The sequence below is a fragment of the Hetaerina americana genome, unplaced genomic scaffold (genome assembly GCF_022747635.1).
Source record: "Hetaerina americana unplaced genomic scaffold, ioHetAmer1.1.p SCAF_14, whole genome shotgun sequence".
Taxonomy (NCBI): Eukaryota; Metazoa; Arthropoda; class Insecta; order Odonata; family Calopterygidae; genus Hetaerina; species Hetaerina americana.
The window spans coordinates 14,798,587-14,820,787 of record NW_027286514.1 but is presented as its reverse complement, the minus strand read 5'-3'; the positions used below and the strand labels follow the sequence as shown (position 1 = coordinate 14,820,787).

The 22,201-nt window shown below is 39.2% G+C and overlaps 1 protein-coding gene across 1 annotated transcript in view; it reads left to right on the top strand.

Moving 5' to 3' along the window:
- The window catches only part of LOC139686368 (oxysterol-binding protein-related protein 9), a 360,366-nt gene that overhangs the window by 327,441 nt on the left and 10,724 nt on the right, over positions 1 to 22,201 (top strand). Inside the window, exons 9-11 of the mRNA XM_071583557.1 lie at positions 12,587 to 12,768; positions 15,415 to 15,444; positions 19,207 to 19,363. Coding sequence (XP_071439658.1) covers positions 12,587 to 12,768; positions 15,415 to 15,444; positions 19,207 to 19,363 — 369 coding nt within the window. The remainder of the gene's footprint in view (positions 1 to 12,586; positions 12,769 to 15,414; positions 15,445 to 19,206; positions 19,364 to 22,201) is intronic.

The following is a 22,201-nucleotide window of genomic DNA, read 5'->3' as shown; positions in this document are numbered from 1 at the left end:
TAGTACGCAGAAGAATCTAAAAATGATCTACATTGCTTCTTTTTATTTTAGAAAGTCTTTATACAATAGAAAATAGAATTTCTGTTTTGAAATTTCCGACATTCGTCCATGTTTTTATGCATATTTCCTTCACGCAGAACATTCCTTTTTCACAACTCAGATCGTATCGCCGTAAATGAATGAGATACGACGTTTTCAAATATTATTCAATTTAGATTTTAAAACTTGTTTTTCTTCCTTGAAAATCCTGGGATAAAGCCCGTAATCTGGGAAAATGTAATCGCCGTCCAACCAATCCGTATCAATTGAGATGGTAACGAGCTTATTTACTTTTTCCCGTAGTCTCTCCCTTTCAGTTAACTCCCCGCCCACCGACAACTCCCTCTCCCCTACCCTTCGACGTCCTCAACATCCCTCACCCTCTCATCTCCTCCGCCCTTCCACTCACCATCGCCCAACTTCCCTCTTTCCCCATCCACCCCTTCTTTCCGTCGACTCCACCTCGGGGAAACGCACCCCCAACCCAGCCTTCCTCACTCCCCCATCTCCTCCTCCCCCTCATTCCATCGGCGACCCTAACCATTCACAGTGGGCTGTATATCGATGCAATGGAATCTTCGATCGTTTCTGGCTGTGATTTATTTGTGAAGCCTATTTAAGGTCTAATGCGCTTGTTTGTGTCTGCGTGTATGTATTTGTGTGTGCACATGTATATGTGTATATGTATGTATCTGTGTGTGCATATTTATAAGTGTGTGTATATGTATGTATGTATATATATATATATATATATATATATATATATATATATATATATATATATATATATATATATATATATATTTATGATTTTGTGTATCTTTGAAATGTCTTCGTTCATATCCTCCACTTTTATGAAATTAATCGGACATACAAAATGTTCGTTTCACATTAAATCGATTGACTGTTCCAGGAGCGTTACTGCTGCATTATTTTGTGCATACCTTGTTTTTGACAACAAGGGCGATTTCGTGGAAGAAGTAATCAATATTATTTCACTGTTAATTTTGCGGCATTGGCGACTTAAATCCGGCTCCTGTTTTTTTTTGGAGGCATATCATCTCCCCGTAGTAGAACTGAGTCTGAAATTCCTATCGTACCCTCTTCAACGCGATTAGTGAAATTCATATTTTCGAAAGATAGATGGAAATACGTATATTATGGACCCGCTGATTTTCGTCATTCAAGTTAAGGTATGCTGAATATATTTCATTGAAATGATGCAGTACGTCATGGATAAATTTATCCGTATCGTCCATCCCTAACCACCAACAGATCTCCCAATTTCGTATCCTGAAACGTCCCACACCCTCACTACCGAACTTGCACATATACGAATTCTGTTCAAAAAGTAAGTAAGTATGATTTTTTCAAAAACTATATAATTGTCCATGAATATTTATTTTGTCCCCTTCAAAGTAATCCCCATAGATATTATACACTTGACGGTATATGTGCCAACGTTTTTTCCAATCCTTGAAGCACTTCAAAAAATCATTTTTTTGTGACCGTGTTCAACTCCTCCTTCGATGCAGTCTTTATCTCGTCAATCGTAGCGTAGGGTCATCCTTTCATGGGCCTTTTCAGTTTCGGGAACATGAAAAAGTCACTGGGGGGCAGATCTGGGGAATACGGTGGCTGCGGCATCATCAGTGTGTTGTTTTTGGCCAAATATTCGCGCACAAGTAACGATGTTTGAGCGGGGGCGTTGTCATAGTGCAAAAGCCAATTTTCGTTCCTCCAAAAATCCGGACGTTTGTGGCGGATTGCCTAGCGCAAATTGCGCATACCTTGCAGGTAACATTCCTTATTTACCGTTCTACCCTATGGCAAGAACTCAAGATGCACCCCTTCGGGCCCTGCAGTCGAAGAAAACTGTAAGCAAAACTTTCACATTCGAGCGAACTTGGCGCCCTTTTTTCGGTCTTGGCTCGCGCTGCAGCTTCCATTGGGATGTTTGGCAGTTTGGGAATTTCCACTTCATAACCATGAACCCATGATTCGTCACCAGTTATGACGCTCTGGAGCTAATTTGGGTCGTCGTGGAGAAAGTCCAACACCTCATTAGCAATGTTAATGCGTTGTTGTTTTTGGTCGAAATTGAGTATTTTTGGTACGAATTTCGCGGCGACCCGTGTCATGCCCAAATCATTGGTAAAAATTGAATGGCACGAGCCAATCGATATGTTTAGGTTCTCAGCTCTTCTCTAACGGTGATTCGACGATTGGCCAACACTATTTTCTTCACTTCATCTATGTTTTCATCTGTTGTTGACATGATCGGGCATCCGGCACTCTCTTCGTCGTTCACATCTTCTCGGCCATCTGAGAACATTTTGTTCCACCGATAAACGTTGCTTCGGTCCAAAGTAGCCTCTCTATATGCCACAGTCAACATTCGAAATGCGTTCGCGCTCTTAATATCGTTTTTCACACAAAATTTTTTACCGATTCTTTGATCCATTTTTTTGAACAGGCAAAAATCGAAGACAAACCAAAACACGTCCAAACGAAACAGCTGTCAACAATTAACTGAGCATTCAAAATGAACGAACTTTTCGGCATAAGTGAGAGACATGAGTACTAACATAACGCCACAAAGAAATCGAAAATCAAATATACGTAACCCGCGAAAATCCAAAATTCTCGATACTTTTTGAACCGACCTCGTACCCCAGAACTGGCGCCGGTGCTTGAATCTCGCCCACTCAAAGCTTATGCACTCGTAACCTGGTCCTCCACACCACGCCACACCCCTCAAATCCACTTCAAACGCCATCTCAGATAAAAACCATCCCTTGTCTCTTGAATTCCGATCTACAAGTTCCTTCCCTCCTCCCCGCTTCCCTCCCTTGCAGCGTTTTTTTACACAGCTTCTTCCCTCAATCGATAACTTAGTTAAATCTGCAGTGAATTTGTTATGTGTATGTTGGAATTGATCATAGATTCCATCGTTTTTGCATTCCGGAGGGGCTTCTTATTCCTCTTAGATTCATTTTTTTTCTTTCAGTATCTCTTTTCCAGTTGATCTTAGTTTGCTCTTGGTCTCATCTCCATCTTATTTTACTGCTTCTCATAGCTTTTTGTAAACCCTTGAGCATCCATTAGGAAGCAAGGAATTTTATCGATAAGTGCAGCTTCAGTGTCCCCTGCAAGTCGTGGAAGAACGACCCTCCAGCGGTGAAGGATTCCCCTCAGCGCTCCAGCATCGGCGTTAGCCCGCCCCTCACGTTGGTTCACCAATAACTCCCGTACCGCCCGCATTCCTTTTCATAATAGACCTAGTTTACACAGATGCGATTCCGCCCGGGATCAAGCTGTACCTCCGTCCCCCAGCCGCGTGTCCCCCCCTGCACTCCCCATCGAGTTCACGAGCCACGACACTTCTGCACCCGTATGCCACCCCCTCCCTCTCTCCTTATCAGCCTTTGAATATCCAACCCCCTCATTCAATACTCTCGGCTCTCCTCCCTTCGGCCCTCCGTCTCCTATATTCCTGTCTGGTGTGTGTGTGTGTGTAAATACCGTATTTTCCTGCATGTGAGACCCTCATTTTCCAATACTTAAACGTTGACAATGGGTGGATCTCTGTTGAGATTTAAAATGGAGAACGAGGAATCACATGAAATTGGCCTTCGCAGTAACCACTGCTAATATCGAAGTAAAATAATGTAAAACTATTGGATTGTGTGCATTTTTTATTGTAGCATAACCGCGCGTCAAATTTGCCAATTTTAGCATGATTTTTTGTGCGCCTGTTGCGCAGTAAATATACTTTCAAATGCACAAGAAAAAATTACTGTGCGTGTACTTCGCGTTTGAAAACATTATGGCGAGCTTTACATGCGATTAGGTCTCACATGCGAGGAGAGAGCGTACATGAATGCCCGCAACCTCCCCCTCCTCCTCCGCCAGCATCCCTTCCCCACCAATTCCACCCTCCGCGGCCCAACCCCCTCTCCACCCCGCAATCCGTTCCCCTCTACTGCCCTACTCTCGGAGTCCTCTCGTCTCACCCTCTTCTCCCGCCTTCTCTTTGCAGCCTTTCCGGTCACTCCTACTCCTTCCCCGGCCCTCCCCGCGACTTCCCTCGGGCCATGGAACCACCCGCCACCACCACCCTCGCGCCAACCCACACCCAAAACCCTCGATCAAAACCCCCTGCCGCCGGTTGCCGCCGCCAGACCCCGCAAGCGGCACTCTCTCCGCTGCCCTCCCGCCCTGCCCGCTCGTACACGGGGCCTCGCGTCAATAGCCCCTCGAACTCCGTCTTCCCTCTGCGCAGGCGCTCCTCTCTCATCCCCCCACGATAGCCAGGGGGGGGGAGGGGGGACGAAGTGTGTGAAGTGGCCATCTTTTTATTTTTTCTGGGAGAATTCCCCCGAGGCGACAGGACGGGCGGGAGTGACTTCACCCATCTTCCCATTATTATATTCCCCGTCTTCCAATTGTCTCCCATCCTCCCGCTCTTGGACCCCCCCCCCCTGGCCCCCCTCTGCCCCGCGGTGCCCCCTATTTCCACCCCGCGCATTCTCACCCTCTCTCTCTCTCCCCCCCCGTGTCCTCCTGCCCTCTCTCCGCCTTTCCACCCCCTCGCCTCCTCCCGGCTGCAGTTTCCTCTCCGCCCCCAAAACCCCAACCCACTCTCCCACCCCTCCCTCGAACACGCGCCGTTCTCTTCCCCCTCGCAGTCGCACGGGGAGGCTATGTCCTTTCCGCCGAGATCCCGACGCCAGCGTCTTCCTGGTCGGCGCCTCGCGTCGTCGACACCTCTACCCTGCTGCTTCCTCGAGACCCCCGCAACGGCTCTCACCTCGCATCCCCCCTCGCGGGAGGGGGGGAAGGGCGCGCGGACTGGAACCCCGGCCCCCGCGAAAACGAGAAGGCTCATCCTGCCGATTCCGAAAGATCCGTCTCTCGTCGCGGATTCTCCCTCGACCTTTCTTCCTTCCCGCCTCTCACCCCTGTCTCCCGAGCGGAATTGCCCACTGCGCGCACCCTTATCGTCCTTTTCCCTATCACGCCGACTCCCCACTTTGCGCCCATCCCCAGACCTCACTTCTCTGAAAAAGAAACAGATGGGCATCGGGACACCGAGAGAGGGGGCGTTGTGCGACTTCGTTCCGTTGAACCTCGCACCCCATCCGAACTCGCCGCGTTCTCCACGCATCCGCAAGGGCTGCCTTCCCACCACGTGGGCGCAGAGATTTTGGCGCCATTGAGCCTTCTGAAGGACGAGGAGTGGATTACGGCGTGTATACCGACGTTCCCCCTCTCGGCTGACACGCGGAAGATCACCGTCGGATTCCGCTCGTTCCAAGAGGAACGGTGGAGTGTGGATGGGTGTTATGTTTCGGAAGCGTCGCGGCCGGATGTGAGGAGGGAGAGGGGAGTCGTGTGCAACCGTGCTTGTGTGTCTGTGCGTTTGCGGTGCACTCGAGTGGATGGATTCGCGGCTGTGAGGTGTCTGGCGGTCGGAAGGAAGGAGAAGTCACGAGTTCTCCCCGCTAAAAGGAAAATAGGAGCGGAAGAGGCTGGTCGCGATGTGCGATCGTGAGCTCGTGCCAGCGTGAACTCGACAATATAGTATGTGCTTTTATGCCAGGGATAACCAAACTTCCGCATGAATCACGTGTGCACAAAGCCCTAATACATTTATAACACCACCCTTGTGCTGTGATCTCTTTTACTACGTATTTACTCCGAAGAAAGGAGCATGTTCAACCTTCGAAACATCTCGGCCCGCTGGCCATTCCGAAGAGGAAGCATCAGGTAAACAGGCATTTCTCCTCCGTCTCTCGGTAATCAACGCGGCAGAGGCGTTGATGTGAACGGAACGTTCTTTTTATATGCGCGCCAGCGAGCGTTGGCCTGCTTCGCGGAGGTGACGAAAGCCATTACGAGAGCACGTTTGATATCGAGCCGACTCAGTCTCTTTAAGAGCTGCGATAGCGCATGGCGGTAGTCCGCGTCTTAACATACGACATTTCTCTGCGATCCTTGACATGAGCTTTTGTATTGCAAACCAAAGCTGTGCTGATTTGTTGTTTCTGATGTAACTGCTTTTGAGTAGTTTTTTTGCGAAGTGCCTTCTCTCAGCCTAAGTTTGAGACGTATGATAATAATTGGAATAACTGTGCTTTAATTTTGTGCTTACATCTCGTACTTCACGTTTGTTAAAAATCCAAATTTAAATGGAAGTGCATCAAGGCATCAGTCACACTCCCTGTAGCTTTACTCTCCCACTTTGATGGTGCAATTTGATGAATAATAATGGAAAAATAACCTTTGTTTATTCATAGTATCCCTTTTTGGTTTTTCAAAGGCATATTGATATAAGTGTCATTAAAGATTAATACAAATCTTTTTGCATGTTTTAAAATATAGCCCTTATTATAACTTAGCAACATTTTTCGTAATATTTCTAAATACTTTTATTTCAATATCTGAGAATTCAAACTCCCAGTTAAAGCATACGGAGTGGACGACTTTCTAACATGTTCTCCAAATCTTCGATTCCACTGCGTGAAATCATTAGATGTGTCCTCTTCAAGTATTGTTATGGAAAAGATTTCATAATTTTCGTTGTAAAAACTCATATTTCTAGTGAGTACTTATTTTTTCTAAAGTTTAAAATATTTTGACTATATATAAAAGTTATAATATTATCATTTTATTTATGATGGTAGTGCATTGGTTAGAAACCACCATGGACCATTTGTTTGTGAGAAATGAGTGGGATAATGTAGTTTTTGATGGAGATTTGCAACTTTGAGGTAAATTACATCATTTTTATGATGACAGACACCAAAAATCTGGTAATTTTTCTCTTAATAAAGATTTTATCACATTATAAATATAACCATATTATTTTCTCTTAATAAAGAGGAAAATAAATCTTTATTAAGTGGAAAATTGCAAGAGTTTCTGTCATTGTTATTATGAAATGGTTCCACCACATCATACCTGAGTTTGTAATTTATATCATTTTTATGGTTAGACAGGTTAATTTATTTATATTGAAGTTAAAGTTAGTAGTATTTAGGGGAGGCGACCGACAGACCGACGGAAGGAAGGGGTCCGCAGCTTAACGTCCCATCTGACGGACAGTGTACTCACTCAAAGTGCCCTCCACTAAGCACCTCACGGAGGAATCAAGATACCTCTGAAAAATATTCAACACCACTGGGATTTGAACCCGGGCCCTCTGGGTTGGAAGCCTGTACGATAGCCACCGCACCATCTCGATCCCCAGTTAAAGTTAGGAAAAGGGTGAACTGTGTGTAAGGAATCCTTGAGTATAGAAAGCAAAATAAGGTAGTTGAGCCTTAAAAAACTAATTTTTATGGATAGACATTTTTCTGAGTTTGAAGTGCCCTCTTGACTACCAAGTAAGTACTTAATTCTATTAAAAATAGTAAATCCTCCGAGGGAATCATGACTGTCTATTGAAAATGAAAATTCAGTAAATCTGCCACACCATTCCAATTCCCCATGCTGTATACATCTGGAAGAGCTTCTTATTTAGGGTAAAAAGAAATTATTAAATATGTGGTGTCAGTGAGAAAATTTGATCTAAATAAATAAGAAATGAGAAAAAATTTGCAGTATTTCTACTCTTAATGTATGTCTGTAACAACCGCACTCCCATGATCTAGACCATCATGTATTTCATGTAGGCAGCTAAGTGAAAAGTGAGTAAAGCATTATTGATTCATCGCCTCTCTCATTTGGTAGCAAACGTTTTCTGTCGAAGTCACCAAATACCATGATATGTCATGTGTCTCAGATTATTTTACAAGAATCACCAAATGTGACATTTACACCAGAAAGGCCCATTTGATTTTTAGCTTAAATTTTTACAGAAAAAAATGTGCTATTTCATGATATGTCATGTGTCTCAGATTATTTTACAAGAATCACCAAATGTGACATTTACACCAGAAAGGCCCATTTGATTTTTAGCTTAAATTTTTACAGAAAAAAATGTGCTATTTCAGGCACAAAGCTTCATGAAAGTTTTGAGAAAGAACGATTGTACTTTCCAAAGACAATTTGGTGATTCAATGTCTGTTACAGTTTTGTCGCCCGCTACACTCCCAACGTTACCAACCATTGTCCTACCATGAGATATGCATAATCGTACTATCTTTTACCATATACTTCCTCCTAGGGTTACATTGCCATTTACCCTCCCCCTATCCCATAAACCATCCCCTCCAATAGCTTCACCCAACAACCTTGAACTGTGCACTTATTGGTTTGCAAGTGTGTAAGGCGATTACATTAGGACAAATTGTACTCAAGCTCGTATCATCACTTCTCCCTCATTATTTTATCTAATGAAACTCAATTTTCTAACCATTGTACCTGATAATGCTGTAAAATGTTGAAGTGTGCTAGGATGATTATGCATTAAATATACTTTGGAATTGGACAATTGTTCTAATTCATGTGATAATTTTTTTAAATATTTTCTACACTTCCCTAGCTTGTATCCTCAAATGCCAACACATTATGTCTTCTTCGTGTGACAAGGAAGTTTTTATGCACTTAACTTACACATAATTTGTACAGAAGGTAGACATTTGCAAGGTCAAGGGGAAAGCAGGATGTTATTTATCAAGATGTATTTATCCTACTGCATTTGTAGATAAAGCCAAAACATTCAGCTGTGAGATTAACAAGGAAATGGGAAAATAGGAGGGTTATTAGATGTAGAGGGTGGATCAAGAAGGGGATTAAGAACATGGCGTGAGGAAAAGTGACCGGCAAAGGTGCCAACTAGAGCAGCCCTTAGCATCTATGTGCATGATTTGTATGAAAAGTTTCGGGAAAATTTTTTGGGAAAATAGATTCATTTCAAATAATTCCTCAAAATTCTTCTAAATACATCCCTTAGGCATTGACATACTTTGGCAGTGGCTTTTCCACAGCTCGAAGGCTCCTTGTGAGGGGGATTTCAGAAGGTCCTTAAAGGTACGCATGCAAGTTTCTTAGACGGTACTTAGGGACCCATGGTGGTGTCCTTTCAGAAAGGATTTCACTTTAGGAATAGAAAATAGTCTACTGGTGCCAAGTCAGGACTGTAAGAGGGTTGGGGAATCGTTGAAATGCTGTTGAAGAAGGTCTTTGCAAGTAGACACTCTACTCTGCTGTTGGTGATCTGTCAAGACCTTTGGGACGAGTTTAATGCAGATCTTTTGCATCCCTAAAATTTCAGGGATAATGGTGTCCACTGTCATCTTATTCATGCCAATACAATCTGTAATCATGTGCTTATCATTCAACCGATGGTCTGAATTCAGCACTTCATGCCCACGTAAGGAAAAAATTGTTTCCGATATTTTTTATACAAATCTTATATTCTGAAATTTGCTTTTCACAGAAGGCATACTTGCCCTTCCTTATATTCCTGATGGTCAATTTTGAAAGTCCATATGAGGCCAAGCATCCCTTTCATGTTGACCTCAAGGGATTCCTTTTCCAGTTAGGAATTTGCATCCCCAGTTACCCTTCTTCCATTTTATGAACTTGGGAAAGTTCATAAAATGTCTTTCCCAAGTTCATAAAATGGGAGAAGATAAAAAGATCTCTCTCCTCGCAATAATTTCAAAGTGTAATGTGCACTAGCAGATGACTCTGTTAAAAGTTACTAATTGCGACACATCCACTGCAGTTTCTTTGAAATTGGAATCTCCTGCTCAAAATGGACCCACAGCTCTGATGCTATGTTTGAATGCACCTCCACATTAGCATCAGATTCAAGAGATTGTTTTTCCTACTTACAAAATATTAACCTTCTATACAGACCAGGGATATACTTATCTTTTTTTATATTTGCTGCAAACTCATTCATCATGAGTTATCATTAGAATCATTTTCAAGGTTTCGCATGTACGTACTTGGGGCCCGTTCCAATGCGCCATTTAAGAGCTTTTGTTTTAACTTTTCAATAACATACTGTGAATGAAAATCATTAGATGTGGGTTGCCTTACAGTTATCCAATTTTTGAAATCTGTATTGAATTGGGTTCATCACCCCCATTAGTCTTTGCTTGTTATTTCCAAAAAATAAATAGTATTTGGTTATAAATTTTTATCACAAAGACACAAGGGAAATTGGATTAATAACTTTGAATATTTTGTTTTTGTCTGAGGGGCATTGGTTCCTTTACAGTGGCTCTGCAAAATTTACAAAAATGACTCCTACCATTCCTTAGGCTACCAAACATGATTTTTACCATAACTACATTGCTTTGGGCTTTTGAGGTATATATATGAGGCATGCTCATAAAGTAAGGGCCGTTTGGTCACAAAAAATATACTCATATGAAACACATTTTATTAGCACATTAAGTTAGCTACAAACCTACTGCACTTCTCTACATAATCGCTGTTCACTTCTAAGCATCTAGTAGTCTTCCTCTGAAACCTGGGCCTAGGATCTCCAGAGTATGCTTGACCCCTGTGCCCTTGGCTCTTGATGCCCAAGCTTGTGTTTTAGAGTCACTTAAAACCTTTTCAAAAATATTGGTGGGTGATGTCGAGACTTAAAGGTGACTTCCACTAAGAAAATCTTTAAGTTTTTGATCTTGGTTAATGAAAAGCATAGTGATAAAATTATTATTTATGTTCTAATTCAATGACATGTGTGGTATTTACATTTCGATAATATTTTAAAGATGAAGTAACTACAAAGAAATTACATATACCTCAGCTATAGATGGAGAGAAGCTCACCTAGGCAAGAATTGAACCCCTGACCTCCAAATCAGTAGGCAAAAGCTTCATTGTAAATGCACCATATTTCCGCACTGTGATTTTTCTTGCTAGAATTAATGGGAAATAATTGTATCAGTCAGAAAAATCAAAATAATTTTTGGTTAACTCTTAGCAGCAACACATAACAATTGGTAACAGTGCATAAAAATTAGCAGCAACACATATATCATCGTTTATTCAATGAAGAATCCCAGAAATTTGTCATCACTGGGCTTGAATGCCTTTCAGCTGCCTGGTTTCCATGTTCTGAAATTTGATCACAATTCCAAGTTTAAATGCAGTGCTGTATTCTTTCTTTCACCATTATCTTCTCTCACATGACGTTATTATCGTTTTAGCTTTTTATGCAATGCTTGATTTCAGTTATGTATTTGAGATTATCAAAATTTATGTTAAAAGCAACCATTTTCAATGTCTTTATGACGTAGGCATACAAATGCTGCATAAGTACCTGTAGACTCTTGAGTTTAATGGGAAAGACATAATGTATGATTGTATTAGAAAAGAAGTGACATCCCCATTAACCCAACTAATATTGTTTTCCAGTAGCACCTATTGGATGAAACTAAATGTGCTACATTGTATACCTTTAAAATATATTTTGAACTTTTTTTAGGAAGTAATTTCAGTGAAATATTTAAACTCTGTTACTTACTACTGAATCAAAACAGTGATATTGTCAAAATTTGTAGTAAAGATTGCCACTTCCTATGCATGATATGGGAAAAAATACTTAATAATAAGTATTTTTTCAGCAAATCATCTTGTGTTTAAAGGTTGAAGATATACCCGTTCATCCCTGACCCCTAAGATGCAGGCTAATTTTAGAGCACATTTTGGAGTTGAAAAGATGCATCCTATGTGCCAGAAATGCAATAGTTATGTTACCCAGCCTCACTCTTTGTGAGAATAAAGCTTTGATTTAAGGCTGCTTCACGTATCATATTGCTCTCTTGGAAACAAAATCCTATTTAAATTTCTTTAACACCATTGAGCATAATCTTGGCTTACATCAACCTAGTGGCACAGTATTTTACCTGCATTTAACAATTCAGGCGTGCATTCTACATTGTAGATGTAGTGGAAGTTCTTCATTATGAGAAAAAAGCAAATTTGCACTTTTCCACTGGTTTAAATTCTGGAAAAGTGCCATTTTTTTATCAAAATAATTTAGATAATATGGATGAGGGGTAATATGAATGAGGGTTAGTAGTGGCATGCTCCCTTCTCTTCTAACCCCTCTCCCTCCAGATGCCTTCTATGATATGATATTTCTTTTATTTGATTCCATTAAATGGTTTAAAATTACTAAGCACCAAAAAATTGAATAAATTTCATTTCAACTAAACACATTTCTAGTTCAACGTTGTGGTCAGGATGAACCGCATCCATAGGTCAGTGATGTGCACTGGTCTCACAGACCTGTTGACCCTACATCTACCTTGCATGGGATGTCACCGACATGATGATAAAAAAATATAAACACTCTTTGCCTGGGGTATTTAGTTTGAATACAATGACATCATGATTATAAGTGACTGATAAATTATTACCTAAAAGAAATGTATGCCCTATTTTATGTTAATTATTTGAACAGTTATAAAAATACCTGTGAATTGTATGTAGTGTCACCACCCTATTTATTTAAATATGGTTTTAAGTTTGTGCTTGCATTAACAAGCTTCTTTTTGGTCATAACAATCTTCAGCCAATACATTTTGTTTGTGCCATTATGAGTACAGGTGATATTTGTGCTTTCGCAGTGGATCAAGACCTTTCCAAGATGCTGTAGAAGATCTTGGGGCTAGTGGAGCCAGTTCATCAGCAGCCCCTGTGATTGGCAGTGCAACCAAGGCAAGTGAAAATGAAGAGCCTGAGCCTGCCCCTGTGAATGAGGAACCTGAAGAAAAGGCCTTTTACAAGGATGGTGCCCTTGACTATGATGGTGAGTCAATTTTACTGAAAACATTTTCACTCAAGTAAAATTTTCCTTCTTAGGAAAGGAAGGGGGTGTGAGACTAATTCCACTGCCAATATCAAAATTAGTCATAATTCTTATCAAAAAAGTAAGAGTGTTTTTAATATAAATGACTTTAAAGGTTTTTTATTCACCCTTAGAATTGGGTTTTGAGAAATTACTTCATCCCAAGTTTTAGTGTCTTAGGTTATTCATTTATACCCATATTTTTAATTGTTGCTCAGGCATCTTCAACCTGTAAAAGTCCCGGAGGTGCTACATCATGGATGCCAACTGCTATGTCAGGGATTGTAAATGAATTTTTGACTTATTAATTATTTGAATTAAATTATTCACGTAAAAGGTTATCCAAAAGGTGAATGTTGGTCATGAATATATGCCTTGGTAACTGGTATAGTGTGACTTTGAGATCAAATTCCCTCTTTCAAATTGAGAAATCTTTGTATAACATAGCCTTAATTAAATCAGTGACCTGCACTATATGTACTACCAATTTGAGATAGTGAAAAATAGATATCATTGATAATATGGCTAAAAAATTAAATTAGCTGACTTTAGGAAGTGTATACGGGAAGTTTCTGCAGACACAAGGCCTCCATGCAGATTAAAAAATAACCAACTGGAGGCACAGTATTCAAAAAGTTTGGAAACCATTTGAACTGACCTTGTACGAAACTAGCTAAACCAGAAGTTTGCTTCTTAATTGTATAAAATCAAAAATCCCACCTAGTTTTCTTGTAAGCATGATAGGAAATGATTGTTTCAATTCCAAAAGATACTTCAAATTGTTTGAACTGTGCCTTATAGGGTCAGAAAATATAGGTTTGAAATGCCTCTATGTCTATTTAAAATATTCTGGTATACACCATGCTTAATTTCAATAAAATTTTCTTATAACATATTTCTCTACCCTACCCTGAGATTAAATCCACCTCAATTGTTTTTCTTTGAGGTGGGTTTTGGAAGAGAACTCATCCATATAAACTGCTGAAGTGCCTCTGGGCACAACATTTCCTCCTTGACATAAAGTCTGAATTCATTCATTTCCTTATTGCAAAGTGCAGTGTCCGTAAACTCATAACTTTTTCCGGCATTATTCAAGACAAATTTCAGAGTAAGGGAATGCAGGACTGAATATCAAAAAACTAAAACCTAAGCCCATTAAAATACCAAGTAAGCCTTGAGCTGAAATGACAGTTTCATGTTCAGATGGTATTTTTGTTTTCATAAAAACTTTCCAGTTAATCACTGGTATTATTTTTCTACTTGCTGATTATATGTCTCAAATGGACAGCTTATAAAGTATCTTGTATTGGGGAAAGCCTCTGGAACTGGAAATGGAAGCCTCTTTTTAACGTAGTAAAGATTAAAGTTGCAATTAGTTGCCCACAGACTATGCAGTTGAACCGACAAGTGCAAATGGAGGTTTACTTCTAATTCTAAATAAGCGATTTTGGATACTATTTACAATGTTGGAAAATAAGATCACAGGGAAATAATAATAATAATAGATTCTTATGGTGTTATGTTAGACATTTATTCTTTTTTGCACTATTCACATTCAACCAGAAAGCTAGATGAGCAACCACTACACATATTGGTAATTTATGGGCCTTGTTGCCATTTGCTCTTTCCTGTTGTAAAAATGTTGCCCCGACTATTTTATTCTTTGCTCCAATAATAAGCAGCTAAAAGCTAGTTTCCGGCTTATACTTAATGTACAACACACTTATTTTGTGATTCATAGGATATGATGTCACCTTAAATCTATGATTATATTTTTAATAAGTTGCATAATTTATTTCTTTGCTCTCTTGACTGTATAATCTGTGTCTGTTCAATGCCTTTGCTCCAAAAGAGAATTCTCAATCGGGTTGCATGCTTAAGGTATAAAAAGCATGTCATGACAGCCATCAACCTGAAATTCTACTTGATTTAAGCGATAATATGGACTAATCTATATAATGATCATGTTTTAGTGTTTTGATGATGAAATCGTAAAGTAATCACATTATTTTTTTATTGTGACTATTAAGGCTTTAATGCTATCTTTTTTCTTTTGTGCCAATTTTAATAGACAGCATAGGCTGTAAAACATTGTCATTTATCACTTGAATCATGCAAATTAACTTCATTTGCCAATGGTCACTCGCGTATTATTGATTTCAAATTGACTCAGAAAATCTTGAATTGTTTATTTAAAGGTTTAAAAGTCAACTTGACTGAATTTCACATTGTTACCTTAACCTTCAGTTGTCCCTGCTTTCTGTCACCCATTCCATCTTCTGTGAAATTGTAGCATTTTTGCTTTGCCTTTTATCCTTCCTGAAATCATTTGACATCTTTATACAAACACTGGGTAATCTTAGATAGCAATGCAACTTTGATGGCCTTTGAAATTTTATTGGTATACTTGGGTTTTGTTAGTTATACTAGTTATGATATGTTCTTCTTGCATATTGTTCATGTCTCAACAATTAATCAAAATTTTAAGTCATACCCAATAGTTCATTATTAATTGAAATAATTTTCTCTGCTACATTTGAAATCATGATTATGTGGGGTTAATTATTGTGTCGTGTTGAATTAATGTAAGTATTAACTTTTTTACAGCTCTCTATGAAGATGACTCAGAACGTGATTGTAAGTCTCTGCTTTTTTATTTCTATTAGTTTATTAGTATTGACAGTGCTATTTATTTCCATTGGAAAAATTCTTGATAAATTGCATTTAATTGTTACTTTTTCATGGATTATAAATTACAATATGTTGGATTCACTCTTTAACAAAATGCAGGAAGAGTTTACATATATTGTAAATCTGGTCACTTTCTTTATACATATTTGCCCCCCTTCCTGTCTACCTTCTCTGGTTTTGTAATATGTCCTTCTTCATGCTGGTCCTATGCTGGTGACTATTACACTAAAATTGGTCTTACCGGTATATTAAATGCCTTTTCCTGCTCGCTGAGGTTTTTCATCACCCAATGTAATAAGCTATCACAGCAATTTATTTCACAGTTTGCCCTCACCCTTAATCCATGTTTGAATAAACACCTAAATGTATGCAGCTTTCACTTTTAGGGATTATATTTCTAGAGAATTTGTTGCCCCTGTTGGTTACATTTGACTTGTTACTAAAAAGTAATTAATTTGCATTTGCTAACATTGATGCTCATCCCATTCTTTATAGCCCAATTTGCATCACTGTGATGGACTTCATGGTCATTCTCCTTCTGAACTTTCTTCTAGATAATGCAATCATCCTCAAAAAGTCTAATTTGAGAATAAATTTTATCCATGAGATCATTTATGTAGATTGAAAAAAAAGCGGTCCAAGGGCACTAGTCTATGGAACCTCCAATAGTGTCCTTGTTTCTTTTGAATATATTCCCACTAATTTGACCCTTCAGGAAATTTTTCAGTCATAAGACTACTCTCTCATCTGTGTGTAGTGGTAATTATCCCATCTTGAGCAAAATGCAACCATTTTCAACTTTGTTGAAAGCTTTTGACTAGTTGACTATTATTGCATCCACTTCTATTCCTACAACCATAGAATCAGTAATTTCTTGATTGAAACCTTGCAAAAATTCTACTTTGTTTATATGGGATTTATAGTACAAGGTCTGTACAAAAAGATGAGACTGATCTTTCTACATGCGTGATGGATCACAATCAGTGAGGTGTTGTCTTCTAGCGACATCTGTGAGAAGTAAAACACCACCTTGCTCATGAGCCTACCTCCATTTGCCTTTGCACAACAGCATTTCTTGTCTGAGCTCTAGCCGGATGTGGGGAATGAAGGTGTTAGAATAGCAGCTGCATGTGCATTGAATTTTGTTTTCACCCCAGGAAAAGTGCAATTGAAACTTATGCAATGATTCAAGAGGCATTCGGCAATGAATCTATGAGTCGAGCACAGTATTTTCATTGCTGCAACCGTTTCCGGTCTGGACAAATCTCGGCCAATGAAAAACCGAGAAGTGGACAACCATCGACATCAGCAAACAATGCCCATGTCAACATTGTGAATGATTTATTGCATGCAAACTCTAGGTTAACTGTCAGAAAGATCCCGAATGAAGTTGTCAATTGTGTTGGATTATTTTTCACCATTAGGACGCATCACATCCAAATTTAGGCCACGAGTGTTAACAGATGAACAGAGGCAAAAATATCTTGACATCAGTCAGGAACTGCTTGTTTGTTCAAATGATGGCTGCAATTTCTTAAAAAAAATCATCACAGGCGATGGAGCATGGGTTTATAGCTATGATATAGAAACCAAAGCCCAGTCTTCCCAGTGCGCAAGGGGCCTTGTTCCCTATGATACATAGAAACTCGGGTGTCACGATCGAATGTGAAGGTGATGTTGATCATTTTCTTTGATTGGGAAGTGATTATTCATTAAGAATATGTCCCCAAAGGAGAAACAGTGAATGGGCAGCACTGTATTTATCTATTTAATGACTTTCATTGAGGCGAGATTGAGACTTTATAGTTCTTTCTTCCACGAAGAGGTTACGAGAAGGTTAAGACATGCCATGATGCAGAAGAGACCGCATTTGTGGAAAAACAAGTCTTGGCACTTTCATCACAACAATGAACTGGTGCACACATTATTGATTGTTACCAAGTTTTTGGCCAAAAACGGCACACCAGTGATCCATCATCCACCTTACTCTACAGATCTTGCGCCAACGAGCTTTTATCTTATTCCCTAAGTTGGAATCCACTTCAAAAGGATGCCAATTTGAAACTATTGAAGACATCCAACAAAATTGTACCACAGACTTAAGGCTATCCTAAAAGAAGCATTCCAGTTGTCATTCGAAAGCTGGAGAAAACGTTGGGAGCATTGTATTGGCAGCCAAGTATTTTGAAAGCATTAAGCATGGTCAAAGAGTAACTAATAAAATCAAGTATTTATTCAAACAGTCTCATATTTTTTAACAGACCTTGTACAATTATTAATAATTAAATATTTTTAATGCCTGATTGTTGCTGAAAAATCACCTGAAGTGTGCAAGATAGGAAATCAGAAGGGCTGTTCCTCATTAAAACGTATATGTAATGTTAACTGTTTCCTATTTATCAATTGACTCTATTTTGACCAGTTTGAGAAAGTAACTTTGATAAGTTCCCTAATGCATTGATGAATTTGTTTTCATTTTTATTTTAAACATGGATACAAAGTTTAATTGATCAATACAAAAATTTTGTGCTTGTATATTTATTATTATTTTAAGATATGGCGTCCATTTAGAATTTTTTCCCAGAAATGAAAAAATAGCCATATTACCTTTCATGTTGGATTATTTCAACAAATATAACTAATTATGAACAAGGGCATTCACAAGCACCAAAACCCCAGACCCACCAATTTGAGAACAGAGGGGGATCGAGATGGTGCGGGGGCTAACGTACAGGCTTCCCACCCTGAGGGCGTGGGTTCAAATCCTAGCAGTGTTGAAGATTTTTCAGAGGTATCTTGATCCCTACTCGAGGTGCTTTGTGGAAGGCCCTTTGAGTGAGTACGCCGTCCGTCGGATGGGACATTAAACTACGGACCCCTTGGCACCTTTCGTAAGGAGTAGGCTAATGCCAACGCCGGGTTTCTCTCCACCCTTCATCCTTTCCTGTCCATCCCTAATGGCGCAAATGACCTCAGCTGTCGGTCGCTTCCCCTAAAAACTACTACTACTTGAAAACAGAGCAAATGACCTCTGGATTAGCAGGCCAGGACATTACCCCCTTGCAACCGAGGACAGCAAACCTGGTTTATGTGACACACTATAGTTTTAAGTGCGCTCACAATGACAGAGCCACTTTATATTACATTTGTGAAATATATATTGTTTTAGCATCTGTTGACACTATAAAAAAGTTGATTAAGTACTTTAAAAATAGTTACGAGCATTAGACTTACACTTTCATTAAGCATTGAGATCATCATGGACACACTTGAAATAGCTGACAACATTAATTATTAATCATTCGCATTCACAATTACTAATCAGCAATGTTTTACGGGATTGGTGTGCCCCGAAGGGCCATGCATAATTTTTAAATTGAAAAAAATAGAATAATTGCTTACAAAATTCCAATTATATATGTTAATTGATGTCTCTATATTATTTCTGTATTAATCTTTAAATGTTCTCTTAATCATAAATATTATATCTAATATTTATTTTGGATAGACATAATTCAAATTTAAGTTTGTAAATTTTCTCAGTATAGAAAATATGAATCATCATTGACTTACCAGGCACCTTTATATGCCAGTGACCACATACACGTATAAGCTACCAAAAGGTGGACAACTGTGTTTTTTATTAACATGACTATATTTAGGCCATTTAAGATAGCATTTTCTAATAACTGTTTCCACATAATGTAGTGGGCACCATGGATGGGAATGTTGTCACGCACTTGCTCTCTCAAATGAAGATTGGAATGGATCTCACCAAAGTAGCCCTTCCCACTTTCATCTTGGAAAGGAGGTCATTGCTGGAAATGTATGCCGATTATTTTGCCCATCCTGACCTTTTTGTAAGGTAAGAGTTCAGTGAATTTGAAAGCTCTAGACAGTGTTTCATGTAGATCACTTATGTAAGATTATTATTATTTGGTAGTTTACCATTTAAGTTAGGATTCCCTCACCAAACAGCCACATTTGTTTGTATCTGGGAATAAATGTGTATGATAAACATTAATTAAGGTTGAATGAACACATAGGACAAGGCTATTTTATCCTAATGACCCATGTCACAGACCATGCACTGATTGTGGTGGTCCCTCATTAATTACTATTTCAGAGGAAAAATTAACTATTTATATTTTTCTGGAATTTGAAATTTGTTGTTTAAACCTAATGTTGTTTTGTTTATAATTAATTGACATCTTTCTGATTCTTGATATTTAAAGAAGTACCAAATAACTTCTTTTTATCGACATCACATCTTCTTTATTTATTGAATCCTCTTTCAATCTAATTTTACGACAAATTTAACAGACGGCATGGCAACACTTTTAAATTTAGACATTATTATCGTCGGTGTACCATTCAAGGTAGGTAGGATACAGACAGATCATCTTTAAATTTCTTAGCATTGTCTAGTGAGGCACAACTTGACACCCACACTACATTGAACTGTTCCTCAACTTTGCATATTATCTTTACCTATTACCTCCCTTATATTGAAATGTTTGATGAATATTATATTACCTATATACCTCCCTTATATTGAAATGTTTAGGAAAACGTGGGAGGAAGAGGCTATCTGGGCTGATTCGTAGTATTTATGAGGAAGGAATCTGGCCAGAAGACTTTGTGAAATCAGTTTTAGTTCCTATTCCGAAAAAGGTAAAGGCTACATCATGTGAGGACTACAGGACGATAAGTTTGATATCCCACGCAGCTAAAGTTGTTCTCAGGATCATAAACAAAAGGATAGAGAGTAGGGAAAATGATTACTTAGGGGATGATCAGTTTGGATTTAGGAAGGGCAGAGGTACACGCGATGCCATTGCAGTAATGAGATAATTAATCGAGAGGAATATAGAATACAACTAGGACGTAAATTACCTGTTTCGTAGAATTCAAAAAAACATTTGATTGAGTGAATTGGGAAAAAATAATGAGTATATTGTAGAAAATAGGAATAGATTGGAGGGAAAGTAGGCTAATCCGCAACCTGTACATGTCTCAGACTGCTCAGGTGCGGGTGGGGAACAGGGAGTCCGGATGGGCAGTGTTAGGAAGAGGTGTAAGGCAGGGTTGCCCATTATCACCATTGCTGTTCAACCTGTACGCAGATGAAATGATTAAAGAGGCATGGGAAGAGCTGGAGGTAGGAATGAAAGTGGGCGGGGAATTCGTAAAATCAGTTAGGTTTGCTGATGACCAAGCTTTAGTTTGTCAGTCAGCCAAGGGGTTGCAAGCATTGCTTAGTGAATTGGAAATTCAGTGCCACAGGTATGGGATGAGAATCAATATTAATAAAACAAAGGTTATGCAATTCTCTAGAAAGAAAAAGGCTAAGCTAAACATTAAAATAGGAGGGCAAAAACTAGAGCAGGTAGAACAGTTTACGTATCTCGGCAGTGTTTTGGACCAACAGGGTCAAAGTAGTAGGGACGTAAGGAGAAGAATTGCGCTAGACAAAGAGGCTTTCACAAGGAGGAGGGAGTTGATGACAGGGACGTTGAGTAAGGATGTTAAGAAAAGACTCGTAAAAACTTTGATATGGAGCGTAGCTATGTACAGCGCGGAAACATGGTCATTGAAGCAGGAGGATAGACGTAGACTGGAGGCTTTTGAAATTTGGGTTTGGAGAAGAATGGAGAAGCTGAAATGGACAGAGAAGAAAACAAATGAGGAAGTACTTGGTATGGTGGGCGAAGAGAGGGGTTTGTTGGGAGAAATCCTATGGAGGCAGGAAAAGTGGCTGAAGGGGGTATTGACCGGCAGCGGGATGTTGAAGACTGTAATGGAGGGGAGAATGTTAGGCAAACGAGGAAAGGGAAGGAACAGGATAGGGATGTTGGACGGGATGAAGGGAGGAAGAAAGTACTCAGAGCTGAAGAGGGACCTGATGTAGAGTAGGATGTTATGTTTTGCTAGGGGTCACAAATTATTTAATTAGTAATTATGTCCATCCAAAAACCTACCATAACCGGTAGATTACCTAATAATAATAATACCTCCCTTAATTCTGCCTATCCTTTTCTTCCCCCTGCCTCAGTTGCCTAACCTTTTCCATCTCTCTCTACTCTCACATTTCAAAAGACTTCAATCTCTGCCTATAATATTGCTTCAATGACCATGTTTCTCTGCCATGTAAAATCTTACTCAGTATTGAAGTTTTCACCAATCTTTTCTTACAATCCCTGTCATCAATTTCCTTCCTGTAAAAGTTTCTTTGCTCAATTCAATCTCCTTTTGTCCCGACCACTTGGGCTATTTTGCTTCAAAACATTACCCAGATAGGTAAACTGTTCTATCTACTCAAGTTTATGAATTCCTGTTTTTACATTTCCTTAGCTCTTCTCCTTCTCAAAAATCTGATAACCTTCGTTCTGTTTGCATTGATTCTCATCCCATACCTATTAGCCAATACTGATTACTCCATTTCTAGGATACAACTTTTGATATTAACCTCATCATATTAATGAGATACCTAATTTATTTAATCAGAATTGTTAGTTCTCTGTGCATAACATGCTCCTGGAGAATTTACAATTTTTCTCATTTGCTAGCTGGAACCTTGTTTTAACTACCAAAAGAGATTATTCGAGTAAAGTGTAAATGTCAGTATATCAAAGTGGATACTCTGGTAATATAATATTTTTTACTTTATGTTGTTATTTATCTTTCCCTAATCTGTTTATGG